Source organism: Gopherus evgoodei, chromosome 2, assembly GCF_007399415.2.
Source record: "Gopherus evgoodei ecotype Sinaloan lineage chromosome 2, rGopEvg1_v1.p, whole genome shotgun sequence".
Taxonomy (NCBI): Eukaryota; Metazoa; Chordata; order Testudines; family Testudinidae; genus Gopherus; species Gopherus evgoodei.
The window spans coordinates 224006937-224033664 of record NC_044323.1 but is presented as its reverse complement, the minus strand read 5'-3'; the positions used below and the strand labels follow the sequence as shown (position 1 = coordinate 224033664).

The 26728-nt window shown below is 39.8% G+C and overlaps 1 protein-coding gene across 3 annotated transcripts in view; it reads right to left on the bottom strand.

Annotated features, from left to right (window-relative positions):
- The window catches only part of SNTG1 (syntrophin gamma 1), a 567484-nt gene that overhangs the window by 15204 nt on the left and 525552 nt on the right, over window positions 1–26728 (bottom strand). For all 3 annotated transcript variants that reach the window (XM_030553070.1, XM_030553068.1, XM_030553071.1), the window contains one exon: window positions 10517–10627. In XM_030553070.1, coding sequence (XP_030408930.1) covers window positions 10517–10627 — 111 coding nt within the window. The remainder of the gene's footprint in view (window positions 1–10516; window positions 10628–26728) is intronic.

The following is a 26728-nucleotide window of genomic DNA, read 5'->3' as shown; positions in this document are numbered from 1 at the left end:
AGCTGTTCGTCCCTTTCTGTTGACTTCCCATCCCCCTGTGGATTTCTCTGTAAATGGGCCTACTGTTGTTTTGCTTCCATAATGCTAAATTTACATTGGAGACAGGTAGATGGCTACTTTCACTCCTGTCTGGGAGAAAACCTGTTTCTCTCTTTGTTTGGTCACATAATATCAATGACTATCCACAGTTCCTCATATAGTGATAATACATAACCTTTCACAATGATATTAATCACCAGTGAGTCACCAGCTTTCATAAAATACCTATTTGATACACTTTTATAACACAGTAATATCGTATACAGCCAGTTACTTATTCTTTCGTGTTCAGGCCCCTTGTTCTCCCCCAAGCTATCTGGACCCTGATTATGAGAGGGGACATAGAATATCAGGGTTAAAAGGGACCTCTGGAGATCATCTAGTCCAACCCCCTGCTCAGGGCAGGACAAATCCCCAGACTCTTTTTTTTTTTAACCCCAGGTGCCTAAATGGCCCCTCAAGGATTGAACTCACAACCCCTGGGTTTAGCAGGCCAATGCTCAAACCACTGAGCTATTATCATGGTTCCTTCTTTCTAGGGCCAACTTTATGAGGATTTATAAGGAGTTCAAACAAAAATAACAGTAGCAAAACAAAGACAGCACTACAACGAAGAGTCTCATCATGCAGACCTGTGGGCATAGCTCCAGCTGAGCCCCTCCTTGCTACCTCTCAGGCAGTCCTTTATGTTTCCACTGCTCCTGCTAACAGGTCAGAAGTAATTGGCCGTGGCATTAAACTGTTAGGGTCAGGCCTAGGTAGTGGCCTTTTTCCTGTCTCAGAGTTTTATAATAGAGATGTTGAAAAAGGGGGCCCAACTCATCACTGGCAAGTTTGGATGCAACTCTTTTTACCACATACACCATTAGTAATTTGGGCCATTGAAGTGGTCTTACTTGCACATATACAATATTGGTGTTAAAACAAAACAGAACAAAGGTAAACTAAAATTTCCTACAAGTTATATTACTCATTTTCTGTTTTACATGCTATGCAGAAGAAGTAGTATTAATTGTAGATCATCTCCTCTGCTAACTATACTCACAAGGATAATATAATTGTAAAAATCTAGGCTTGGATAATAGTGGCAACAAAGGCAAATGACAGAATACACACAAAAGAACCAAGATAGTCTATAGCATTGATTCCCAAACTTTTCGGCATCATGCCCCCTTTTTAAATTTTGAGAAACCCTCATGCCCCCTACCTCTCCTTTACCATCATCTGACCCCTCTTTTAACAAATTCAGTTTGTGATTTAAAATTAAAAACACAAAAAACTTGGTATAAATTTTTGTATTTAAAATTTAAAATAAGCACAAATAGTTTTTCTTGGCACAAAAAATTAATAAAAAATTAATTTAAAATACGAAATAACATAAACAAAACAAATTTCATGTGAAGGATGGTGCTGCATTTTCTCCATGAGTTGGGAAATCCTAGGTTTGAAAGATGGAAGTGTGCAAAGCAAATAGTTTTCGACATCCAGTCAACTCCTTTTTTTCATTTTTATTATGACTGATCTTGAAAAGTTTTTTCCCCAGAGGTACGTAAATGAAAAAGGAAGAATAATACGTAGAGCTCCTTCTCCAACTTTTGGGTAAATTGGGAAATATTTTATCCAATATTCCTCCAGGCTTAGGTTTTCGAAAATATCTTTCATACTTGAATTGTATTTCATTTTGAGTGCTTGTTTTTGCAATATTTCTGGCAATGAATCGACATCAACGTTGAACGGATTACATGCTAATTTATGAATGGTGGTTGCCAGAAAAGTTGTCTGGAAAATAGCGGATGAATTCATCAGTATGACAGTCCAGATGAAACACAATTTTGTTCTTTGCATCCTCTTTACAAAGTTCTTGGAAACCTTCATTTTCAGCAAGTGATTAAAATATTGGAAAAGATGAAAAGTTAGGTGTCTGAGCTTGCATTCGACATTTCCAAAGCTTGATTTTTTCTGTAAATGCTTTGATGGCATCATGGTGCGCTATCATGTTTGCAGCATTATTCCCTTGCAGCTTCAAATTGAGACTGTTCAAAGATTCAAAAATGTCCACGAGGTATGCCAGTGAAAGTTTAAATGTTTGGACCATAAATGCACGATATAAGTCGTATTTCAGTTTGAATAATCTTGAAAGCATGTTCCCTTTGGAAAGCCATCATACCTCCGTGTGAAACAAAAGAATTTTATGATCCGCTACCAAATCCATGCAAAGAGCTGCAAAAAGTCTCATATTTAAAGTGCTGTTCTTCATAAAATTGACAACTTTGATGGCCAAATTCAGTGAGTCACATTGGTCATCTGGAAGGGTTTTAGCAACCAATGTTGGTCTGTGTTTGATGCAGTGAGTCATGGTTACAGCTGGATTTTTTCTTTCACCAATGTCACAAATCCAGAGTGAGAGCCAAGCATCGTTGGAGCACCGCCTGTGCATATACCAACCAGTTTTTCCCATGAAAGTCCATTTTCTTCAAAAAAGTCAGAAACTGTTTTCACAACATCAGAAGCCTTTGATGTGGTCATCAATTCCTTCGAAAAAAAAGCAGTTCTTTCACAGTTCCATCGTTAATGAATCAAATGTAGACAAGCAACTGACAGCATTGTGCTACATCAGCGGTATCATCACATTGAATTGCGAAAAAAGAAGCAGCTTTCACTGCCTCCACAACTTGAAGTTTTAGATCTTTCTCCATGTCATTGATGCGACGTTTCACGGAATTATCGGAAAGCGAAATTTCCGATATTTTTTTCTTGGTTTCGGCACCAAACACAGTATGAGCTGCTTCCAACAAGCAAGGCTTTACACGAGTTTCACCTATTATGTGCGCTTTCTTGGCTTTAGCGATGACAGTTCATAAGATGCTTCTACCAACTTTAGACGACGCTTGCTGAAAAGCTCCCGTAGTGTCCAGCTTAATGTGTTTTAAATTTTGAAGTTTAGCAGCAAAAAACTCTTTTGGTTTGCCTTTCAAAGCGCTGTGGTTCTTTGTCAAGTGTCGTTCAAGACGACTAGGTCTCAAGGCATCATTGCTGAGAACTGTGTGGCATACTATGCATTGAGAATGATCGATTCAATTTTTTTCCACAACGGTGAAACCATACTCAATATAGTCTTCATGGTACTTCCTTTTCTTAATCACAGCCATAATATATTAATAAAAACAATCTATAAAAATAATTTTCCTGATTCATGAATAATAATGGATGCAAGTTAATTTGAGTTATTGCGAATGTTTATTTACTACTAATATTATATACGGATGCGTGCTGCCCTATATATACCCACCATCAGTCCGGCAAGTAGCCGGTCTTGCACAGTGAGTGGTGGAGGTAACCACTCCCACGATAAAACAGTCTCGAACACTCTCATGAGCGAGCTAGAGCATTTTTAAAAGTCCCATCGCTTTCTACATCATTCTTCGGCCTCCCTACCAACTGAAACAGCACTCCTACACATCGAAAGGCAAAAAAGTAAAAAATATTCACATTTCCTGATATGAAATTTGAAAACATTGCAGTTATACACTTTTATTTATAGTTGTATTTTTATTATTGTACTTTATGTTATACCTTTACTCTTGTCTACTTATATTCATAATCATAAACAAAAAGATTCTTAATACTTTATTATAGTTAAATAATATAGGCCTGTAACTGGACAATGTTATCAATAATTATTATGTACATAGAATATGTATAATATATTGTCTGTTGGTCTATTAAATAAATAATTAAATAAATAAATATTTTTTTTGTATCCTGATTAAAAAAAAATTTGTTATGAAACTTTCACAGCCTAGTGCCCCCCTTGGAATTTCTTCATGCCCCCTCCCCCCAGTTTGGGAACCGATGGTCTATAGTATATAGCTTATTTTTATCCCCACCAGTATGACAGGCATTTCAATGGGTATATTCCCCATCTGAATGTTGAGTGATGTGAAGTCCTGTACTAACATTTGTGCTTTTGCTTTACAGTGCACAAATGTAAGGTGTATATTATTTACTCAGTATATGTTAAAAGTAAACCTCAGAAAACAATATCAGAATTTTCTCCATTGTATTAGTTCATCATTTCTTTACAGAACTGAATTCAAAGGAGAAATGCAACGTCTTTTAAGGTTACTGCAGCCCAGCAACTGCATTAACACCCAGGAAGCTCTCGCAATGGAGAACAGGGACACTAAGGAGCCCCTGTGCATGCACACCCACAAATTTATAACTTAGAGGGAGGAGTAGGCTCCACCCTTGCTCCTCTTCCTTGTTTCATCTCCTGATTTTCAGGGAATGGAGAAAGTAAAGAGAATCCTGTGCTTCATAATTCCCCAAGCTGACAGCTCCTTTTTGTAGCTCTTGTTCAGGAAAATCCTATTTAGCTGCTTGGATCTGTGCAGTCTCTCCAGCTGAGCGACAGCTGGGAAATAGCCACTAGGAATCGGAGCCCCTGGAGGGTATCTGTGATTAATGTTGCCCTTGAGTGGGTTTCTCATCAGGAGACACTTAGGCTTTGCCTTGCCACCCCTGAAGGGCAGGTGGCTTCTTCTAGACAAGGCTCCATGAACACTCCAGTATTTGACCTATTAATGGATTGATTATTCAGAGTAAAATTGCTAAGGACTATCAAGAAACAAACTATCAAGAAACAACTAACAAACTGGCCAAGAAAAAGCTACAGTACAGAGGCACTTAATAAAAGTAAGCCATATTTGCATGATATTTGTGCAGAGTAATGTAAATGTTAAAATGTATGTTAAATGATTTTTCCAGGTGAAAAGAAGTACACCTTCTAAAGCTGTAACTAAATCTGTAGCACATGGTGACGTGCACCTCAAAGCATGCTATTTTGCATTGTGTTAAGTCAGGCATGAAATACACTATAAAAACACATCCAGTAGCACTATAAAAATATTAGGTATCAGTGTCACTGAAGGACTTTCCATTGTCACACAGGAATATAAACTCTGGTGATGATTCAGTTTTTTAAAAAAGGCTGACTTTGATGAATGGGTGCTGTTCTACATCTTCTGGCAGCAAGTTGTTTTCATAGCTTTTTCTAACATTAACAGTGATAGTGCTACATATTCCACCAAAATATAAGAGAACTGCTGGACAACACAGCAGGTTATAGTGCAAAAATGAAAAGTGAATACTTATTTAGATTTCTTTAAAATGTGCCCACCCACAGCTCTGGGAGTATGTATAAAATATTAACAAATTCATTCATGCATTGGGTTAATATCCATGAGCTAATCACTCTGAAATTCTCCTCTCTCTAGACTCAGCAAATGCTCCTGGTCTAGGGGATTCTGGCTTCTGGTCTAGAGGATGATACCACGCATGTACTATATGCCACAACTCACAGAGCTGTGAGGTCATGATTCACGGCCCACGGAACAATGCCTGCAATGGAGTGAAGCAAGTTTGAGGACACATTTGAGTGAGGTGAATCTCAGTCTTGGTTTAGTGAGGGCTTGCCCACTGAGATTCATATCAAGCACTTTCACATAGGTCTGTGACTATGCTACGTTATCCTCCCCGGCTATGGAGGTGAAAAGGAATTAGGGCGAAGGGGAAAAGAATGGCCACATCCTGTCTGGGACATTAGCCGAGACTCAGAAAAGGATCCTGCATGAGAGAGGGAAACAAATGAGGCTCAGATCTATGTATAAGTATGCTTTAGCAGGCTGCCTCACTCTTCATCTGCTTTCATGGAGTGAGTGGGAAGAGGATTGTCTCAGCTCCACTGATTGTACAAAGATGTGGGGGAAAGACCTACACCTTGTCCTTGCTACCTCACTACTCCTGGGGAAGTAGAGTGGGGAAAAACAAATATTGTGGGTAAGGATTCCAAAGTTGTGGGTTTGCCCTTAGGCCACCTGGTCAGTACACCTGGATGGCTACCCAGCCACACAGGAGGAAGTAAACTGTGCCCTTTAAAGGGCAAATTACTCCCTCTACTGTGCAGCCAGGGAGCTCCAGAAGGAATTGGGTCTGTCTGAGGCATAATGTTTCCCTGTGCTTCTCCTGGGGTGGTGTGGCTCTGAACCTTCCACAATGCAGGGCTGTGCCTAATAGGCTATTTAGCCCTTAGTAAGTGAGGATGGCCAGGAATATTCAACACAATTGTTAACACATGCTGCGGAGATTTCCCATGCTCTAACTCTAATGAAGTCTGCACACAGGACATGAAATACAGGCTTATAAACATTTCTGAAAATGTAATCAACATTTCCTGAGTCTTAAACTAGTCAAACACCATGCTCTGTAGCCAGGTAAGCAACAAAATAATGAGGCCCAGATTGTGCCACCTTTGTTCATGCTGATTTTGATGGGCTTATTGCCAGACTAAGTTATATTTTCACATGAGTAAAGGGAGGAAGAATCTGGCTCAAAATTATTAAACTGTAAGTTTGGTTTACAGTCATCACTTGACAAACACTCTGAATTGTGCTGGAGACTAGCTCTGTCAGATGATCTACATTTCTTCAAGTAAGTGCCACAGTTCAAACATGAACAAGCCAAAATTGTTCATTCTATCCCATACAAATGCCTTAGTGCCTGCCAGTGCTGAAATACTATGGGATTCTTTAATATAAACTTCATGCTATGATCTGTGTTATGCTTCGATCATTAGGAGCAAATAAATACAATAAAACTAGCAGACATTTTCTTCCATTTTACTGTATTGAGAATGTGCAGACATGATAAAGTGAAAACATTATGAAGCAACAAGGAAATTTAATAACATATAATAATGATGATAATAAATTAGGGCTGGATTCTGTCACCCTCATCCAAATGAGTAACATCTTATGCTGTGAAGTCCCACAGATTTCAGTGGAACTTACTGCAGAGAAAGGCACTATTCAGTGTAAATTCCACTTGGAGTTTCCCAGCTCCTGGAACTCTGGACTGAACCTCTAGGTTTCCTACTCTATGAACAACACAATAATGGCTACCAGAGCTCTCTAATATCCCAGTATGCTTAAAGTCAGGGGTGAGGATAGAATGGACTCCTGCTGAAGCCAGTAGCGAGACTATTCAATTTATTCATAAATGATCTGGAGAAAGGGGTAAACAGTGAGGTGGCAAAGTTTGCAGATGATACTAGACTGCTGAAGATAGTTAAGACCAAAGCAGATTGTGAAGAACTTCAAAAAGATCTCACAAAGCTAAGTGATTGGGCAACAAAATGGCAAATGAAACGTAATGTGGATAAATGTAAAGTAATGCACATTGGAAAAAATAACCCCAACTATACGTACAAAATGATGGGGGCTAATTTAGCTACAATGAGTCAGGAAAAAGATCTTGGCGTCATTGTGGATAGTTCTCTGAAGATGTCCATGCAGTGCGCAGAGGCAGTGAAAAAAGCGAACAGGATGTTAGGAATCATTAAAAAGGGGATAGAGAATAAGACAGAGAATATCTTACTGCCCTTATGCAAATCCATGGTATGCCCACATCTCAAATACTGTGTACAGATGTGGTCTCCTCATCTCAAAAAAGATATTCTAGCACTAGAAAAGGTTCAGAAAAGGGCAACTAAAATGATTAGGGGTTTGGAGAGGGTCCCATACGAGGAAAGATTAAAAAGGCTAGGCCTCTTCAGCTTCGAAAAGAGGAGACTAAGGGGGGATATGATAGAGGTATATAAAATCATGAGTGATGTAGAGAAAGTGGATAAGGAAAAGTTATTTACTTATTCCCATAATACAAGAACTAGCGGTCACCAAATGAAATTAATAGGTAGCAGCTTTAAAACAAATAAAAGGAAGTTCTTCTTCACGCAGCGCACAGTCAACTTGTGGAACTCCTTACCTGAGGAGGTTGTGAAGGCTAGGACTATAACACTGTTTAAAAGGGAACTGGATAAATTCATGGTGGCTAAGTCCATAAATGGCTATTAGCCAGGAAGGGTAAAGAATGGTGCCCCTAGCCTCTGTTTGTCAGAGGATGGAGATGGATGGCAGGAGAGAGATCACTTGATCATTGCCTGTTAGCTTCACTCCCTCTAAGGCACCTGGCATTGGCCACTGTCGGTAGACAGATCCTGGGCTAGATGGACCTTTGGTCTGACCCGGTACGGCCGTTCTTATGTTCTGCATTGCACAATATGGATAAGCAATTTGCTGGGCCAATGATGAGCCAGAGTGGCTCAGAACCTCAGTGGGAGGGGACAGCCTGACTAGTTTTTTGCTTCAGCTTTGTGTTTGGGAGCTGAGTGAGGCAGAACAGCCCAGGAAGTCTCTGATTAACTGCCTTTCCCTACAAAGGGAGTCTTTGAACTGCTGAGCATGAGTCAGGCAGTTCTAGCCCTTTAGAGACCAGCATCCAGTGTGGCAGAGATCCAACCCACCATTGGCTACCAAGACCCAGCTGAGAACTTCACAGACACCAGACCAGGGAGACAGGAGAGGACTATGTGTGTCGTGTGCACAATGATGAGCCAAAAAAATCCAGGACTCACTTGAGGAGAAGGAAGAAAGCACTCCAAGTAGCAAGCAGCAGGGAAAATGTTTGAGCCACAGCTTGGAGGAGAAGTTATATCAATATGTGAAAGGATGGCAGAATCTCGCTTTTGGCAGTACTTAGCACTCATATAGCATTTTTGAGAGGACGTCACAAAGGTAGGTAAGCATTATGGGCCAGTTTTTAAAGGTATTTAGGTACCACTGATTTCAGTGGGATTTAGTTGCCTTTAAAAATCTGGCCCTATGATCTTAATGTAGGCATACAGAAACTGTGGTATTCCTTCAAAATGCACTTTTTGTAATAAATATTTTGTTTCATTTTATCCATAACATGGTTATTTTTAGTTTATCTAAAAGCAAGAACCATCTTTGCATTCCTAGAAATGCCTGAAGAAATATTACATCATTAGTTTAAGTAGTTCCAAAGGAAGACCCTGTGGTACCAGAACAGCAGTAAGAGACAGATAATAAAAAAGTGAGTGGTTAATCTTGCACTGTAGCTACTTAGGAGTATGATAAAAGTTCCTAATTATTTGCTGAAAGGAAAAATACCATATAGCATTGGGTTGGTGGGTTGTGCTTTCCTATTAGCTAAGAGAACAAATTCTACCTACTACTACATTATTTGAAGGAAATAATAATTAGGAAAATGTCTCCCTTTAAAATACATTAAAAACCTAATGTATTTAGGGACGAATTCTGACACCCTTCACTGTTGATGACTTCACTAGGAGCTTTCACGCACCAGCTGAGAACAAGATTTGGTATTGGTAACTCATAGTATCAATAATCATGTAATATACACATTACTAAAAGAAAGAAAAGTGTAGGGAAAAAGATTAGATTTTCACTGTGAGACTGTACCTCAACATTTTTTTCTTGAATTTCACAACTGTCCCAAACAGTGTATTTTTCCTAACATAATTTATCATGTCATGTAGGTATGTAGATAGATGCATAATTACTTGATACAGTAATTGAACATTTTTATGTTTCCTTTCAGATTTCTATTATTATTCCAAGCGCTATTTTTATTTAAACTCGTTTTGCAAATTTACCTCTAGCATAGCAGGATGAAACTCCATTGGCTTTAGTGGTGCTGCACCACAGCATGGTGTCTGCATAGAGACATTCAATTAAGTGCTGTTTGGATACAATTTAGATATACATTAGGTCTGGAGATTCCCATTCAAATCACAGTTTGGTTTCAGATTCAAAGGCAATTCTAACTAATAGAATTCTTGTGAGATTAGTTCATCCTACAAGGGTTAGACTATTTGGGATGGTACAAATCTTGTGATATCATTTATTCTTGCAAGGCATCTACCAGCCTATGCAGAAGTCTCACAGGTATTACTATTTCCATGCATTTTCTTTGAATCAACACCAGAACTGGAAAGCAGACCCCTCTGAATTTTGAATCTGACATGGATCCAGAACTGTAATGATAAGCTTTTATATGGCGATTAGAAGCCACCCTATATCTTTCACCCCTGAGAGAGTTCAAAGGGTTTTTAGCCCATCACTACCTTTGATCCACATGTACTTTGGAACATAATGCACATTACTGCTGCTGCTCTTGGAGAGTAGCATGAAGGTACAATAAAATGGGGAACACACCAGTTCAAGATGATGAGACATGCCTCTTGGCTTTCTCTCTTTCTGTGATTAAAAAAAGTAAGCTGACTATCATGCATAAAACTTACATATTTATTTAATTTAAATAAAAGATTAAACTCCCTCTTTTAACATACTAAAATTCCTAACTAACCAATTGCACTATGCACCCTATTCACACACCTCTGCTTAGTATCTACTGTGTATTCACTTATTTACCTAATTTCACACATCACATTAATCTGAACACCCTCTCAGCATCAGTAAATTAGACTGACGTTAATTCTCTCATTCCCGGGTTGTTTTATTGTCAACCAGTTTTAACGTACTTCTTGCTTTATAATACAATAATTTTTTTATTAATTAATTATTATTATTATTATTACCTTTGCTTCAATCTGCTTAGTATCTGGATTTTGGAACAAAAATTTGATTTTGCTCTTGCCATCATCTGAAGATCCTTTAAGCTGGGAAAACTTGTACCTCCAAAGCACAGCCTAAAGGAAACAAAACATACATAGAAAGGTCAACATAGTTAATATAGAGAAGTGTATTAGAAACAGAGGATCGTCTTCCTAGGTAGTTTTTTAACCTGCCTATGGTACATAATTAAACCAAGGTAGTGTCATCTAGCCTGAAGTCCCTTTGATTATATGGATGTATTATAAATTGGCAGTGTCTGATTCAGATCAGTCAGACTGCATTTGTGAAACATTCTTTGAAACTTCTTTAGCTTTATTCAACCCTCGTTAACAAAGAAAGGGTCATTTAATTCACTGTAATGTCAAAAAAGAAAAGCCTTTCCCCTTGACGATAAGTCAGACTCCATCTCTTAAGTGCTAATGTCTCATGGAATTACTTTATTTTATTTTATTTTAATTAATTAGTTTATTTACTTATTTATTTATTTCCATAGAAGAAGGTATCCAGTCATGTGTGTGAGTCTGTATTTATATGAACTAAAAATAGTGTATTTTTAAAAGTAAAAAAAAAACCATACAGATAAAAATGACACCATACAGTTAGCATTTACTCATGGAAAGTGATTGTCTTTGGTCTTTGGTCCAACTGAGCACTTAATGCACATGCTTCAGTTTAAGTAGTTAAGAGTCAATGGGTTTAACTACTTGCTTTAACATTAACCACGTGTTGAAATGCCTTGCTGAACTGGGATCAGAATGCTCCGCCCCTTCCAGGATTGAGCCGTTAATGTGTTAGCAGCTCCAAATATTAAAAGACGACAATATATGACAACATTTCCCACTCCACTATGAATTTTGTAATAAGTTTATCAACTAAATAGAAAAGCTGTAAATAGTCACTGTTACAAATGAATAGAAATGTATCTTCTGAAGAATATATAGGAATATTGTATCTAGAGTCTGTTGTAATGTTACAGAGCATCAAATCCATCAGCCTGGAATCAATATACAGCCTACAGTCAATATCACATTTTATGTTTAAGTAAGATGGACAAGAAATGTGTCTTGGTGAAATGTAAATAATGAGCAAAACTATTATGGAACATTAGGGATGATCTTGTATGTATGACTTCACAACACTACTGGCTGCTATCAGCTGAATTCTTTCTAGTTCCTGCACTAAAAAATCTCCATATCTACCAAATTTGTTTACATTCACAGTGCTGTCTGCATTAGATTCATCTTCTGCTTCTTCCTCTTCTCTTGCCTTCATTAACACTGCACTGTTTCCATCCAAATCTCAAACTGAATAAGTTTCTTAAATAAATGCCTCTATGCTGTAAGGGAAAATACAGAAAAGTGCTGAAAATTTTATCTCAGTTTTCATTTAGATCCTTATTGTTTGCTGCCAATTGCTACAGAAAATAAATGTTAACCTTTTGATAGCTCAGAATTTTGTAAACTTTTTTTCCCTTTTTGGGGGGGCCTTACTTCTCCTAACGATAGTATACATATCTAATGAGCAACAGCTAGCATGAAGCACAGACTTCGGGATAAATAGGTAAGTGGTTTAATTTCAAATGGACTGTACAATGCTAAGCAAGTTTTACCTTGCGACTGTTAAAAATGACCTTTTTAACTTTAAAAATTGGGTGAAATTGGTGTTAATGAAAGCTAAGGATCAACAGCATTGTGGTACTCAGAAACTTCCCAATACAGCTCTGTCAATTTGACTCATTCTCTGCCTGCATCACTCCTACTAGTCTAGTCCTTGCACTTATCTGAACAGAGAATGCTGGTCATACCAAATCATACCCTGATTCAGAAAAGTACTTAAACACACACTTGATTTAAGCACGTGGGTAGTCATACTTCAAATCAGGCATCTGCTTAAGTACTTTTCTGTACTAGGGGCCATAGCAATGAAGGGACAAAAGACTTCTAGTGGCCAGACTGTTCTCACAGCACATTAAGCCATGGGACCCTTGGTCTAGCTGGATAGAGAAAGTGAGTTGTCCCATTTAACTGCAGGGATGGGGCTTGTCCAGCAGGTTGCTAGCAAGGGAGTCATTGCCCCCATTTAAGGCCTCTGCCCACCCAGAAAGAATTCCTGGATTCCAGGTAAAAAGACAGAAAGATGTACAGCTAGAATAGGTTGGGGGAAAGGGGGAGCTGTCCCTTTCCTCCCCAACTGACCAGACACAGGGCAGTATTATACCCAGGACAGTCCCAGTAAAGTCCTATTTAACCCAGACCAGACTAGCTGCACCCATCCTCCCACTCATTGGCATAGTTAAATTCCCAGCTTTTGTCATTATATGCCACAGGCATGATACTAGTTGCCCCTTTTCTTGGGGCTTTGGGAAGGAATTATCACTCACTGCTACACTGGTTGAGATGAGGTTGGCTTTTTGCCTTCCCTAGAGTGAGTTACGGACCTGGTGAGATATGGAGGGGGGAAGGGAGTTCGGCTATAATGCTGCAACTCATTATATAAGTTTGTGGCAGATGTCTAGTGCAGGTTCTCTGCATGTGTCTTAAATAGATAGTTAAGGGTTAATGCCCCTTTTACCTGTAAAGGGTTAAAAAGTTCACCTAGCCTAGCTGACACCTGACCAGAGGAACCAATGGGGGAACAAGATGTTTCAAAAGAAAGGAGGGAAGTTTCCTTTGTTTAGAGTCAGTTTCTGTTTCAGCCGGAGTAAAAAAGATCAAGAAATCAGCCTCTTATCAGAGTAGTAAGTTTTAGAAAAGAATAAATAGGTTTATGTTTATTTTTTTTTGTAACTTGTCTTTGTGCAATTAGGGGAATAATCAAATGTAGGTATTCAAATGAGTACTAAGGTTTTTGCCCAGGGGAACATCCTGTGTTTTAAATCTGTTGTCTGTGAGATCAGCTTGTATGCTGTCTCCCTGAGGTGTTTTTATTTTTTTTACCTTTCTTTTCTTTAATTAAAAGCCTTCTTTTTAAGAACCTGACTGATTTTTTCCCTGTTTTTTTAAATCCAAGGGGATTGGATCTGGACTCACCAGGGATTGGTGGGGGGGGGGAAGGAAGGGGGAAGGAGTAATTATTCCTTGTTTTTTAGATCCAAAAGAATTGGATCTGGACTCACCAGGGAATTGGTGGAGGAGTCTCTCAGGGCTACCCAGGGAGGGGAAGGTTTTTTGGGGGAAGACAGTGTTTTCCAGATGACTCAGACATCTGGATGGTGGCAACAAGACCAGATCTAAGCTGGTAGTTAAGCTTAGAGGTGTCCATGCAGGTCCCACATCTGAACCCTAAAGTTCAGACTGGGAGTTAAACCTATGACAGTATGGAATGGATATGGTGATCAGATACAATTAATTGGCAAAGAATTAAAATGAGGCATCCTTTAAAGGGGAGGAGAAAGATGGTTCAGGGCTCCTACACTTGGTATGGGAGGAAGTCAACCCCACTTTTTCTAGCTCCTCTTAATCCTTATACAAGGAGGAATGGTGGGGTCTCAGCAGCAGGAGGTATGGGACCAGGATTGGAAAGGGGAAAGGCTGACAGCCGCTCCCCAGGAATATGGAAAGGTATATGGAACCACCTGCACCGCACAGTTTTATCTGCAGTGTACTTCCACATATTTAAGAATAAAGTTTCAGCCCATTTAAAACCACATCCAGTGCCTCCTGTTTGTCTTCCAGCATAGCCAGACAATGTGGTCACAATGAGATTTCATTTGTTCTTCTATCAGGATTTTGAACATAACTCCTAGAATTGAAAGTTAAAACAAAACAAAACAAACATTGAATAAAGGCAATCATATCTTACTCATCCTATGTAGTAAGGGATAGAATCTTCACAAGTATTGCAAAAAAGGATTCATGAAGACAAAAGCAATCAATTTGCTTTTGATGGCTTTTCCCACATTTTATTCATTTTTCACAGACATTCACATGAAGCAAGTTTTGTTTGCAAAAATGTTCGTGAAAATGTGAACATTCACATGGCTATATATTGGTACATAAATACTTGTACAAATTCTAATAAGGCTTCACATCAAAAGTGCACCCCATGATCATTTTGATAGCGTTTTTGGATTTAGAAGTCATTTGGTAAGGAAACAAACAATACTATGTGACTTAGGCGATAAATCACACATATCAAATAGGAAATCAAGTATACAGATTACTCAAACAATTGTTCATGAGTGAAACATAGGCTGAAATATGTCTGCATAAGCCATTAGTCAAATTTTGAATAATAAATACATCTGTAAAAAATTGAAGTCTGTTCACAAATAGAAAGAGGGTCTAAATCTGATGTATAAATTATTCCCAACTCTATTGTTATTACTTATGAGTACAACAGTAGTGACTACAAACCTTAAGCAAGTTGGGGTGTTATTTTACTAGGTAGTCTATGGTCAGTTCTGGTATGTGTGTGGGTGGAGAGTCCTTTATTTAACAAGACATTAAAAAAGGCTATGCCTTTGTATGAATCTACACAAACTGTGCATAAGTGAAAGTAAGTACACGTTTTAGGAATAGTACAGCACGTTTCACTCTAATAGACATGATGACAGAAAAGTATTTAAAATACTTTTTCAAATCAACAACCCAATCATAAAATGTCTTCCCACTCTGAGATGAATGTTCTGGCCACATTCACAAAACTCTGGATGTTCAGAAAACCTGACAAAGTTAACCAGTTCTTAAAGAAATATATATTATGACAGACAATTCCACTGAACAAATAAATCTGATATTAGATTTAACATATTAAACAAATGCTGCAACTCCTTTTCCATGTATTATTCATATATCTCTAGAGCTTTACCACTAATGGTATAGCATCATTTCAGAACTTTAGCCTCAATAAATACTGGAACATAATCCAAGCAACTAAACAAAAGAGGCACCTGGCAAACTAGACAGAAGACATATTCTGAAATGGTGATACATTGTGGTAGTTTGGAAATGCCAAAAAGTGAAATCCTCTAGTCAATTAAGTGGATAGGAATTTTGCCATTGATTTCAATTGGAACAGGATTTCACCCCAATACTTTAATTAAGAAATAATTCATTATAATTTACCATTTAGCATTTGTGTGTCTTATATTCTGTTGGTGGAAGGGACAAGATTTTGAGCTTCACAGAACTCTGCTTCAGGACTGGAGAATGAAACCAGAGTGTTCAAGCTAAATACAAAGTGGGACAGATTGTTAAGCATAAAAGGGGTCACACACATTGTAGGAGATGACTCACAATAAAGTGGGTAATTAACACTGTGACACTGGCAGACCGGGTGCCAGCTCATGCCAAGGTCCCTAGGTCTCAACTGAGTGCTGACAAATATATAGTCTGGCTCATGTGTGTGTTGGTATTGTTAAAATAGGTATTAGAATTATAAGACTGTGTTTAGACTTTATGAAATGCTTGTAAGTTGTTGCATGCATTAATCTCACTTACAGTATCTGTATCCTGTGTTATAAGGTAATATATAAGTGTTTGCCCTGTAAACTCTAAGAGAGAAGCATTAACGAGTGTGAAATACTAGTTTCCAAAAGAAGGCCCATCAATACCTGCTATGCTATTGTGGAACATCAGAGGACAAGAGACTATTGTTTGCTCCCTTATCCACAAAAAGGAGCCCTGAAAGCGAATTCCTCCCAAAAGCTGAATTTGCAACTTAAGTCAAAGGCGGAAAGGAATAAAAAGCCATAACAAGGATAAACTCAATCTTTTATGCTTCTTCAGTCTGAGGGGCCAGGGTTACTAAGCATAAGTAAACCCCCTTTCCCTCTCCCACCCTCATGGTGCTTGGCCTGGGGTAGCTGTAAAGGACATATAAAGCTTATTTATCATAAAAGCGTCTATTACTTTTTGAAACTTAAGATTGGAACTTATTAGTGTGTGCATGTGTTTACATGCTTTAACTTTGTCAATAACTTGTATTTTGTATTTCTAGTTAATAAACCTTTAAATAGTTTATTACGCAAGCATTGTCTTTGGTGTGAGATCTAAGGTGCAATTGACCTAGGGTAAATGACTGGTCCATCGGGACTGTGAGTAACTTGAATATTGTGATTCTTGGCATAAGGGACCGTCTATCACAAAAGCAAGCTTCCCTGGGAGACAAGATAGCTCAGAGTACCCTAGGGGACTGTCCATGACTCCATGTTAAGGCTGTTATAGTGCTTGAGGAATTTACACTTGATGCTTGTTGGTGAAATCTAAATCTGAAACTCACAACCAATTTGGGGTTTCTGCCCTTCTTACCAGTCTCCTCTGAGGCTGGTACTCACGCTCTTGAGCCACTCTAGGAAAACTTAACAAACACTTCTGCAGTCATAGGACAATGGAGTAGGCAGCAGGCTGCTGCAAGTTGTTGTAATGGGCAATGAAACCAATGTCTCCATTAAGTCCATGGTTTTTAGTGTCCAGCAGAGTTATGAATTTAAGTGCTTAGTTTTGTCTTTTGAAAGTGCTGTGCTGGTTTCCTTTGTGGACAGTTGGTAATTGTTTTGTGAAGAGTTTCTCCATGAGTTATAAGGTATTTTTGTCTTTTATCATTTTTCAGTTAGTTTATTTGAAAGCGTAGTGATTGTCTGGTTTCATCCATATAGTTGTTGCTGGCAAATTTGATGCACTGGATAAGGTACACCACATGTTGTGATAGGCACGTGTAGGGCCCATGATTCTTGAAAGGTGTGTTGCAAGGGATATTGATCATCACAGCAGTAGTGATATGTGTGCAGGTTTTGGCAGGGTCTGGTGCCACCATGAGTTGGTATGTCCTGGTCTGTGGGGAACGGGCTTTTGACGATGAGTTTGGCAAGGCTAGGGGATGGTGTGAAGTTCACAGGGGCGGCTCCAGGCCCCAGCACGCGAAGTGCATGCTTGGGGTGGCATGCCGCGGGGGGCACTCTGGTGGTTGCTGGGAGGGCGGCAGGCAGGCCGCCTTTGGCGGCTTGCCTGCAAAGGGTCCACTGGTCCTGCGGCTTTGGTGGACCTCCCGCAGGTGTGCCTGCGGAGGGTCTGCTGGTCCTGCCGCTTCGGAGGACTGCGGAGGGTCCGCTGGTCCTGCAGCTCCGCCGAAGCCGTGGGACCAGCGGACCCTCCGCAGGCACGCCTGTGGGAGGTCCACCGGAGCCGCGGGACCAGTGACCAGCAGAGCGCCCCCCGCGGCATGACGCCGTGCTTGGGGCGACAAAATGTCTAGAGCCGCCCCTGGAAGTTCAGAAGAGAGGGTTCAGGAAACATTTCTTTCAGGATGTGGTCCTTATAAGTATGGGTTGCAATTGTTTGATAACCCATATAAGTTCTAGTCTGAGGTGGTAAGTGACCACTAGGAATGTGCAATATTTTTTCCTTATATTGAAGAAGGTTCTCCTGGCATATTTGAGTGGTCTTATTCATGAAGCAATCTACTTTTCTGGTGGCGTGTCCTTATATTCTTCATAACAGTGTTGCTTATCATGTCCTGCCAGTGTAACATTGTTATAATTTCACCCACCACTTTTCACTGGTTGTATATCTGTTTAATAGGTACACTATCAAAACACCAAGGAAAGCTAGTGCTCCCAGATTCTGTGGCATTTCGGCCAATTCCTCACAGTCACACAAATTGAGGAAAGCTACATTCCTTATCTCATTCTAATTCTAGAAGACACATTCTTCAACAATGCTTAGAAAAAGGTCTGGTTTTTACTTATTGCAGTCATTTCACATTCTTGTACTACAAAATGTGAGTTCCTGAGGAGGTATTGCATTGTTCCAATGGTACAGTTAAAACTAGTTTGTTCTCCCTGCAATATCAAAAAATAATAAGTAATCCATCATGGTTTCATGACTATTAAGGCTTTTTTAAAAAAAAAATCCAGAGAAATATGAATTCCCCAAAAAACTCAGAATAATCAGGTCTATTTGTGTTTCATTTACTTAACATACTCCTAGCCAGATTATACAACATGAGTGTGTAAACTAATCAATAGCTCCTTTCATGACTGTTTGATCCAGGCCAGGTCTCAGAGAAGTCCTCTCTAATGATGCAAGGAAGCAAAAGCTATGCTTAGTCTGGCTGGGAGCTAGAGAGTAAGAGAAAATTCTAAATTGTCTAGTAGTTTCCAGAAAGGACTAACTTTATATTCATTACAGCAGTCCTCCCTCTTCTCTATCACATTAGACCTTACAAGAATCCTGCATTGTATCTGAAAACAAATGTGCACTAACTGAGCCTGTAAAGTAGTATTTGCACATGTAAATCAAGTACAGCAATTGAATGTGTAAATGGGTAATTAAGTAAGTAACTACCTAATCTAAGAATGCAAATACCAGTTTCCAGGGTAAATAATTTTTTTGGAAATGAATCATAGGGGTACACACTTCAGATTTTGACCCTATATTATGAAGTGTTCTACTGTAGGTATATAAACTAAAATATACCCACAACAGCAATTTCAACACTCCTTTTCATTAATGCAACACATAATGACAATGGGTCTCATCTGGCCTCCAATTTTGTACATGGAAACAATCAAAGTTATATGTCAGGATTGTACAATCATTAGACAACTAATTTTCAGACTGTGCCTACAAATGCTATAGAACAGGCTTATTATTTAAGGATGCAAAATTGGACGCTATATTTTTAAATATTAGTCTCTATATATCAGTTCTATATTTTGTTTTATACAATATACCTTCAAAAGACTCAGCTGTACTTTTTCATCACATTTAGTCTCATTCAATACTTTGAATTATTAAAGCATGCTTCTGTACAGCTTTTGAAGACAAAATAAAATATAGAATTATTCTCAGTTGCAGTTAAGAATCCTTTTAAGCTAATATTATTTGTCTGTTCAGTACCATAAGTGGTACTGCTACCAACTTAAACCTAATCAGTCTTAGATACATCTGTCCTATGGGTCCTTCCTGTCAAGGATAAAAGTAATTGGTAGCTTGGGCACCTGAGATGTGCATTAATTTGACAACACACTGCTTCTTCTCATATGAAATTGAGAGAGATTGCATTTCTGTGAAGTGACACTCTGTCCCTATTGCTAGCAGTAGTCTGGAACTGACTAGGATCAAAATCTGGTTCCTACTCAATTTCACACTCACAGGAGTGCTTTGCTGTAAAGAATTATGATCTGAGTCAATTTCCTTTGTCAACTGGTAGGGCTTTATAAGTACAATGGAGACTGAAGAACAAAGGGGGACAATGGAAAAGAGAGAGAAAAATCACTACTAATAAAATAACCAATCTTGGCAAACTCTAATATCCTATGCACTGTTAACAGAGTACAGTCTATTTTCTTAGTGTTGAGTGATGAATTACAAGATCTTGCGTTTTATCTGCTGGACTACATGGCTACACCAACAGTGCCCGGTTCTTTGAATTAGAGTTGTAGTCACTACTATTCAACTTCAATGCTCCAGCCAGCTAATAAATTATCACTGTTACACAGAATTGATATCTTACATTCCCCATCCCTGAAACCAGTGAAGTTCCTGTTCGGTATCTGTGCTGTTAATAATAACTGTGGCATTGGTGATGAGGAGAACTTTAATACATATTGGATCAATTCATTTGGACATCCAGAGTGCACATTAAGTCAGTACAAATGAAAGAATTGATAAGCTTCTTTTGTATGTGTCATCGTAAGTTAACCTTAACACAGACAGAGTTTATTATTTCAGGAACAATGAAGTCTTGTACTATGTGACCAAGTATCCATTTGGTACAAAAAACATAAAAGTATTTGCTATGCTACTTATTACTCATAATGTATTCTCCTCTTTTGATGAAGTAATGTGTTTGTAAAATAGCAGATGATTGTCACAATGGGTTTTGTTGATATGCATCTAATGGGCCGGTATGGATCCTTTTCTTACTTTGTTCCAGCAGCATTGTATAATTAGCAGCATTCACAATTATCATTTTCTACAGGAATGAATTGTTCTTCTGACAAATGTATATTTTCTACTGCCATTGTAAAGAGTAGTAAATGCTCTGGAGTGCAAACACAGTACTTTTGCACAGGAAGATATATTGTATTATATACACAAAGTACAAATGCACACATGTACATGAGTAATTGTAAATGTGTATATGCACACGTGCGTATGTGTATAACATTCCTTTGTGTATGTATATAAACACATACAAATGAAGAGAGATACAATTAGATATATAATGCTCTGTATACACACCCACACACCCGGTTTCCACCTGTTAGCAGCCTACTAGGTCTGCAGCAACAGCATGGGAAGAGAGTGGCTAGAACTCAGGGGAATTGGGGAAAGGCCCTTTCACTATGATATATATCAAGGATGCCAGCCAATACAATATGGGGGTTTTTTTTGCACAAGTCACTATGTTGGTGCAGTTTTGTATATTTGGCATGTTATCAAAGGGCAGTGGTAGATATAAAGAGAGGTGAGACTGGCCTATATGTTTCTCTGCCAGGGGCTGGTGGGAGGATATCTCAGCCCTATGCCAGAAGTTTGCCTGTCTAGCAGCCCCAGACCAACAGGATATCTGGTAGCCAGCATCAAAGCTGTCCTCTAAAGTCCAAGGTGGTCAGATGAAAAATCAGTTGAAAATCAGTGACCTGCACAGCCATATAAACCCCATATTATAAAAGGACCAACACTAAATATATCCCATTTGGCTAGTTAAGGAGTAGAAGTAGTTAATACAGTGTAAAGAGAGGTATTGATGTTCTGTGCCTACAGAAAACGTGACGGATGGAGAACACAGTGAAGGATTTGAGCTTAGCTTGTGAACTCTTCTACACAGGTGAAAAATGGGTCTAATGCAGTCCAGGTGGTAGTAAGAGGAGCAGATGAGGAAGATGGTGATTGAAATTTTTAGAGTAAATGACAGGCTGACAGCTGAATGAGTCCAAGTTAAAAAATGTGTTCTGTTTTTTATATCAGCGCATGTACCTCAGCAAGGAGGCAATGAAGAAGAGAGCATTTCTACCAAGGCTAACAGGCGTGAGCAGACACAGCAACACCAGAAGTGCTGATATTGGTATGTGGAGATATGAATGCACAGAGAGGCAAAAACCAAAGGGAGTGTGAAATGTGTTTAGGAAATATTAGTCTAGGCACCATGAATTAAAAGGTAAAGTGTTACTAGACACAGAATCATAGAATCATTGGACTGGAAGGGACCTCAAAGGGTCATCTAGTCCAGTCCCCTGCACTCAAGGCAGGTCTAAGTATTATCTAGACCATCCCTGACAGGTGTTTGTCCAATCTACTCTTAAAAATCTTCAATGATGGAGACTCCACAATCTCCCTAGGCAATTTATTCCAGTGCTTAATTACCCTGAAAGTTAGGAATTTTTTCTTAATGTCCAACCTACACCTCCCTTGCTGCAATTTAAGCCCATTGCTTCTTGTCCTATCCTCAGAGAGTAAGAAAAACAATTCTTCTTCCTCCTCCTTGTGACAACCTTTTACGTACACCTCTACCCTAATATAATGCTGTCCTTGGGAGTTAAAAAATCTTACTGTGTTATAGGTGAAACCACGTTATATCGAACTTGCTTTGATACGCCAGAGTGCGCAACCTCGCTCCACTAGAGCACTGCTTTACCGTGTTATATCTGAATTCATGTTATATCAGGTAACATTATATTGGGGTATATTGAAAACTATTATCGTCTCCCCTCTCAGTCTTCTCTTTTCCAGACTAAACAAACACATTTTTTTCAATCTTCCCTCATAGGTCATGTTTTCTAGACCTTTAATCATTTTTGTCACTCTTCTCTGGACTCTCTAGACATGTGTATTATCAATCAATGGATGATAGCCAATACGTGGTTCCAAAAGAAAGAATCATTTGGTCATCATTGGTGCACACCAAAACTAGATTGATGTTATTGCTGATGAAATTTCAGTGATGTCAAGTTATTAACTGCAAGGTGATACCCAGTGAGATGGTAGCACAAACTTTTCTCAATAAAGATTACAAATAAAGCCTCAGACAAGGAGGAAAAGACACAAGATTAAAGTATGGGAAGTTAAGGGGAAATGCAGCAGAGAAGTTTGTGGAAGCAGTACAGGATAAGTACCAGGAAACAGACATGACATAGACTCATAGACTTTGAGGTCAGAAGGGACTATCATGATCATTTAGTCTGACCTCCTGCACGTTGCAGGCCACAGAACCTCACCCACCCATTCCTGTAATAGATCTCTAACCTCTAGCTGAATTACTGAAGTCCTCAAATCATGATTTGAAGACTTCAAGTTACACAGACTCTGCCATTTACCCTAGTTTAAATCTGCGAGTGACCCATACTCTCTGCTGCAGAGGAAGGTGAAAACCCTTCAGGATCTCTGCCAATCTGACCTGGGGAAAAAATTCCTTCCTGACCCCAAATATGGTGATCAGTTAGACACTGAGCATGTGGGCAAGATCCATCAGCCAGATACCTGGGAGAGAATTCTTTGTAGTAACTCAGAGCCCTCCTCATTTTGTCTCATCACTAGCCGTTGTAGGTATTTGCTGCTAGCAGTCACCGATTGGCTACATGCCATTTTAGGCAGTCTCATTATACTATCCCCTCCATAAACTTTTCAAGCACAGTCTTAAAGTCACTTAGGTTTTTTGCCTCCATTGCTCTCTTTGGAAGGCTGTTCCAGACCTTCACTCTTCTGATGGTTAGAAATCTTCACCTAATTTCCAGCATAAACTTGTTCTTGTGTCCATATTGGTGCTTAATTTAAATAACTCCTCTCACTCCCTGGTATTTATCCCTCTGGTGTATCTATAGAGAGCAATCATATCTCCCCTCAGCCCTCTTTGAGCTCTTTGTGTGATGTTGTATGATTAAAATATGACTATGTCGATCATTGATGCTAACACTGTTATATAATTGCAACAAAACTTGTACAAAGTAGGTCATATAAGGTGTCTATGGAAACATTATGATTTGCTTAATATGATTATCCTATTAGTATGCATGCATCATTTTTGTATCTGAAGTTATATATGTATATGAATATTGACTATGTACCTGTATTTCAAATGTGTTTGCTCCTGTGCTAACACCCACAAAGTACCTCGGTAACAGGCCAGAACACTGTGAAGGGACTATTCAAGTTGAGTTGCCCATCAAGGAGCACTTGACTCACAATGGACCATAGAAGAAGCTTATCCCTACCCGATGGACCTTCCTGTGGACGCTCTAACTCGTGGTGGGTAACCTGCAGCTCACAGGCCGCATGCAGCCCGTCAGGGTATTCTGCTGGTGGGTCACCAGTTTGTTTGTATTTGCATGGCCACCCACAGCTCCCAGCATGCTAAAGGATTGGCAATTATTGGGTAAGATCTAAGTTATATATTGACATGGGTATGTGGCTGGTCCTTTGGGAACAGAGGAACCCTTTGTTTGATTAAATTGGTTTTAAATAACCCCTCATCATTAAGTCCAGGGTCTGGGTGTTGAATCCAGGACTGGAATACCCAAGGAGGCTGCATTTCTGACTTTTTGTTAGCCAGTGTGGTAAGACAGAAGTTTACTTTTGTTGCTGGTTTGGTTATCTTATGGAAAAATAACCACCAGTTTTGGGGTGTGGATGCGCTATTTCTCAGCAGCTTGTTCTGAATTTGGTATTCTCAGTTGTGACCCACTGAGACATGGTGACACTTTGAGTCTGCTGTCATAAGGTAGGTTTTCCAATCCTGAGATCATCTTAGTAGCCCTCAACCTCATGAAGAAACTTGCACAAATACAGACAGATATCATCTTCCTTTCCAAATGCAAATGGATGGACATCATACCAAATGGACTAAAGGTAAAAAATCCACTGCTATCTACATACTACACAGACCACAGTGAGAGATTATGCCATACTCTATCAAAGAAACTGAGGAACCACCTGATCAGCATCCTATACAGCAAACAGGAAAACATCAAAAAAGAGCTCCAACCTGGAGACTCTCATTAATAACCAAACTTCCATACAAACGGACTTCACTAAAATAAGACAGGAGATCTACATTACTCACTTCACCTCTCTACAAAGGAAAAAGGACCGTAAGCTGTCTAAACTCCTACCTGCCTCATGGGGCCACAACCGTGGTACCCCCAACCCACCCAGCAATATCGTCAATCTATCCAATTACACACTCAGCCCAGAAGAAAAGTCTGTCCTATCTCAGAGACTCTCTTTCTGCCCTACCACCCCCACCAACATGATACAGTTCTGTGGCGATCTGGAAGCCACCTTCCGCCATCTCCGACTCAAAGAATACTTTCAGGACAACACTGAACAGCGCACTGATACACAGGTACCCTCCCACCAACAGCACAAGACGAAGAACTCCACATGGACTCCTCCTGAGGGTCGAAATGACAGTCTGGACCTCTACATTGAATGCTTTCGCCGACGTGCACAGGCAGAAATTGTGGAAAAACAACACTGCTTGCCTCATAACCTAAGTTGTGCAGAACGCAATGCCATCCACAGTCTCAGAAACCACCCAGACATTATAATCAAAGAGGCTGATAAAGGAGGTGCTGTTGTCATCATGAACAGGTCTGACTACCAAAAGGAGGCTACCAGACAACTCTCCAACACCAAATTGTACAGGCCACTTCCCTCAGATCCCACTGAGGAATACACTAAGAAACTGCACCATCTACTCAGGACACTCCCTACACTAACACCGGAACAAATCAACATACCCTTAGAGCCCCGACCAGGGTTATTCTATCTACTACCCAAGATTCACAAACCCGGAAATCCTGGATGCCCCATCATCTCGGGCATTGGCACTCTCACTGAAGGACTGTCTGGATATGTGGACTCTCTACTCAGACACTATGCCACCAGCACTCCCAGCTATCTCCATGACACCACTGATTTCCTGAGGAAACTACAATGCATTGGTGACCTTCTGGAAAACACCATCCTAGCCACCACGGATGTAGAGGCTCTCTACACTAACATCCCACACACAGATGGAATACAAGCTGTCAGGAACAGTATCCCTGATGATGCTACAGCACAACTGGCTGCTGAGCTCTGTGCCTTTATCCTCACACACAACTATTTCAAATTTAATGACAATATATATCTCCAGATCAGTGGCACAGCTATGGGCATCCGCATGGCTCCACAATATGCCAATATTTTTATGGCCGACTTGGAACGCTTCCTCAGCTCTCGTCCACTCATGCCCCTTCTCTACCTACGCTACATTGATGACATCTTTATCATCTGGACCCATGGGAAGGAGACTCTGGAAAAATTCCACCATGATTTCAACAGCTTCCACCCCACCATCAACCTCAGCCTGGACCAATCTACACGGGAGGTCCACTTCCTAGACACCACGGTGCAAATAAGTGATGGTCACATTACCACCACCCTATACCAAAAACCTACCGACCGCTATGCCTACCTTCATGCCTCCAGTTTCCATCCCAGGCACATAAGACAATCCATTGTCTACAGCCAAGCACTGAGGTACAACCGCATCTGCTCTAACCCCTCAGACAGAGACCAACACCTACAAAATCTCCACCAAGCATTCTCAAAACTACAATACCCACATGAGGAAATAAGGAAACAGATCAACAGAGCCAGACGTGTACCCAGAAGCCTCCTACTGCAAGACAAACCCAAGAAAGAAACCGACAGGACTCCACTGGCCATCACATACAGTCCCCAGCTAAAACCTCTCCAACGCATCATCAGGGACCTACAATCCATCCTGGACAATGATCCCACACTTTCACAGGCCTTGGGTGGCAGGCCAGTCCTCGCCCACAGGCAACCTGCCAACCTGAAACATATTCTCACCAGTAACTGCACACCGCACCATAGGAACACTAGCTCAGGAACCAATCCATGCAACAAACCTCGATGCCAACTCTGCCCACATATCTACACCAGTCACACCATCACAGGACCTAACCAGATCAGCCACACCATCACCGGTTCATTCATCTGCACGTCCACCAATGTAATATATGCCATCATATGCCAGCAATGCCCCTCTGCTATGTACATCAGCCAAACTGGACAGTCGCTACAGAAAAGGATAAATGGACACAAATCAGATATTAGGAATGGCAATATACAAAAACCTGTAGGAGAACACTTCAATCTCCCTGGCCACACTATAGCAGACCTTAAGGTGGCCATCCTGCAGCAAAAAAACTTCAGGACCAG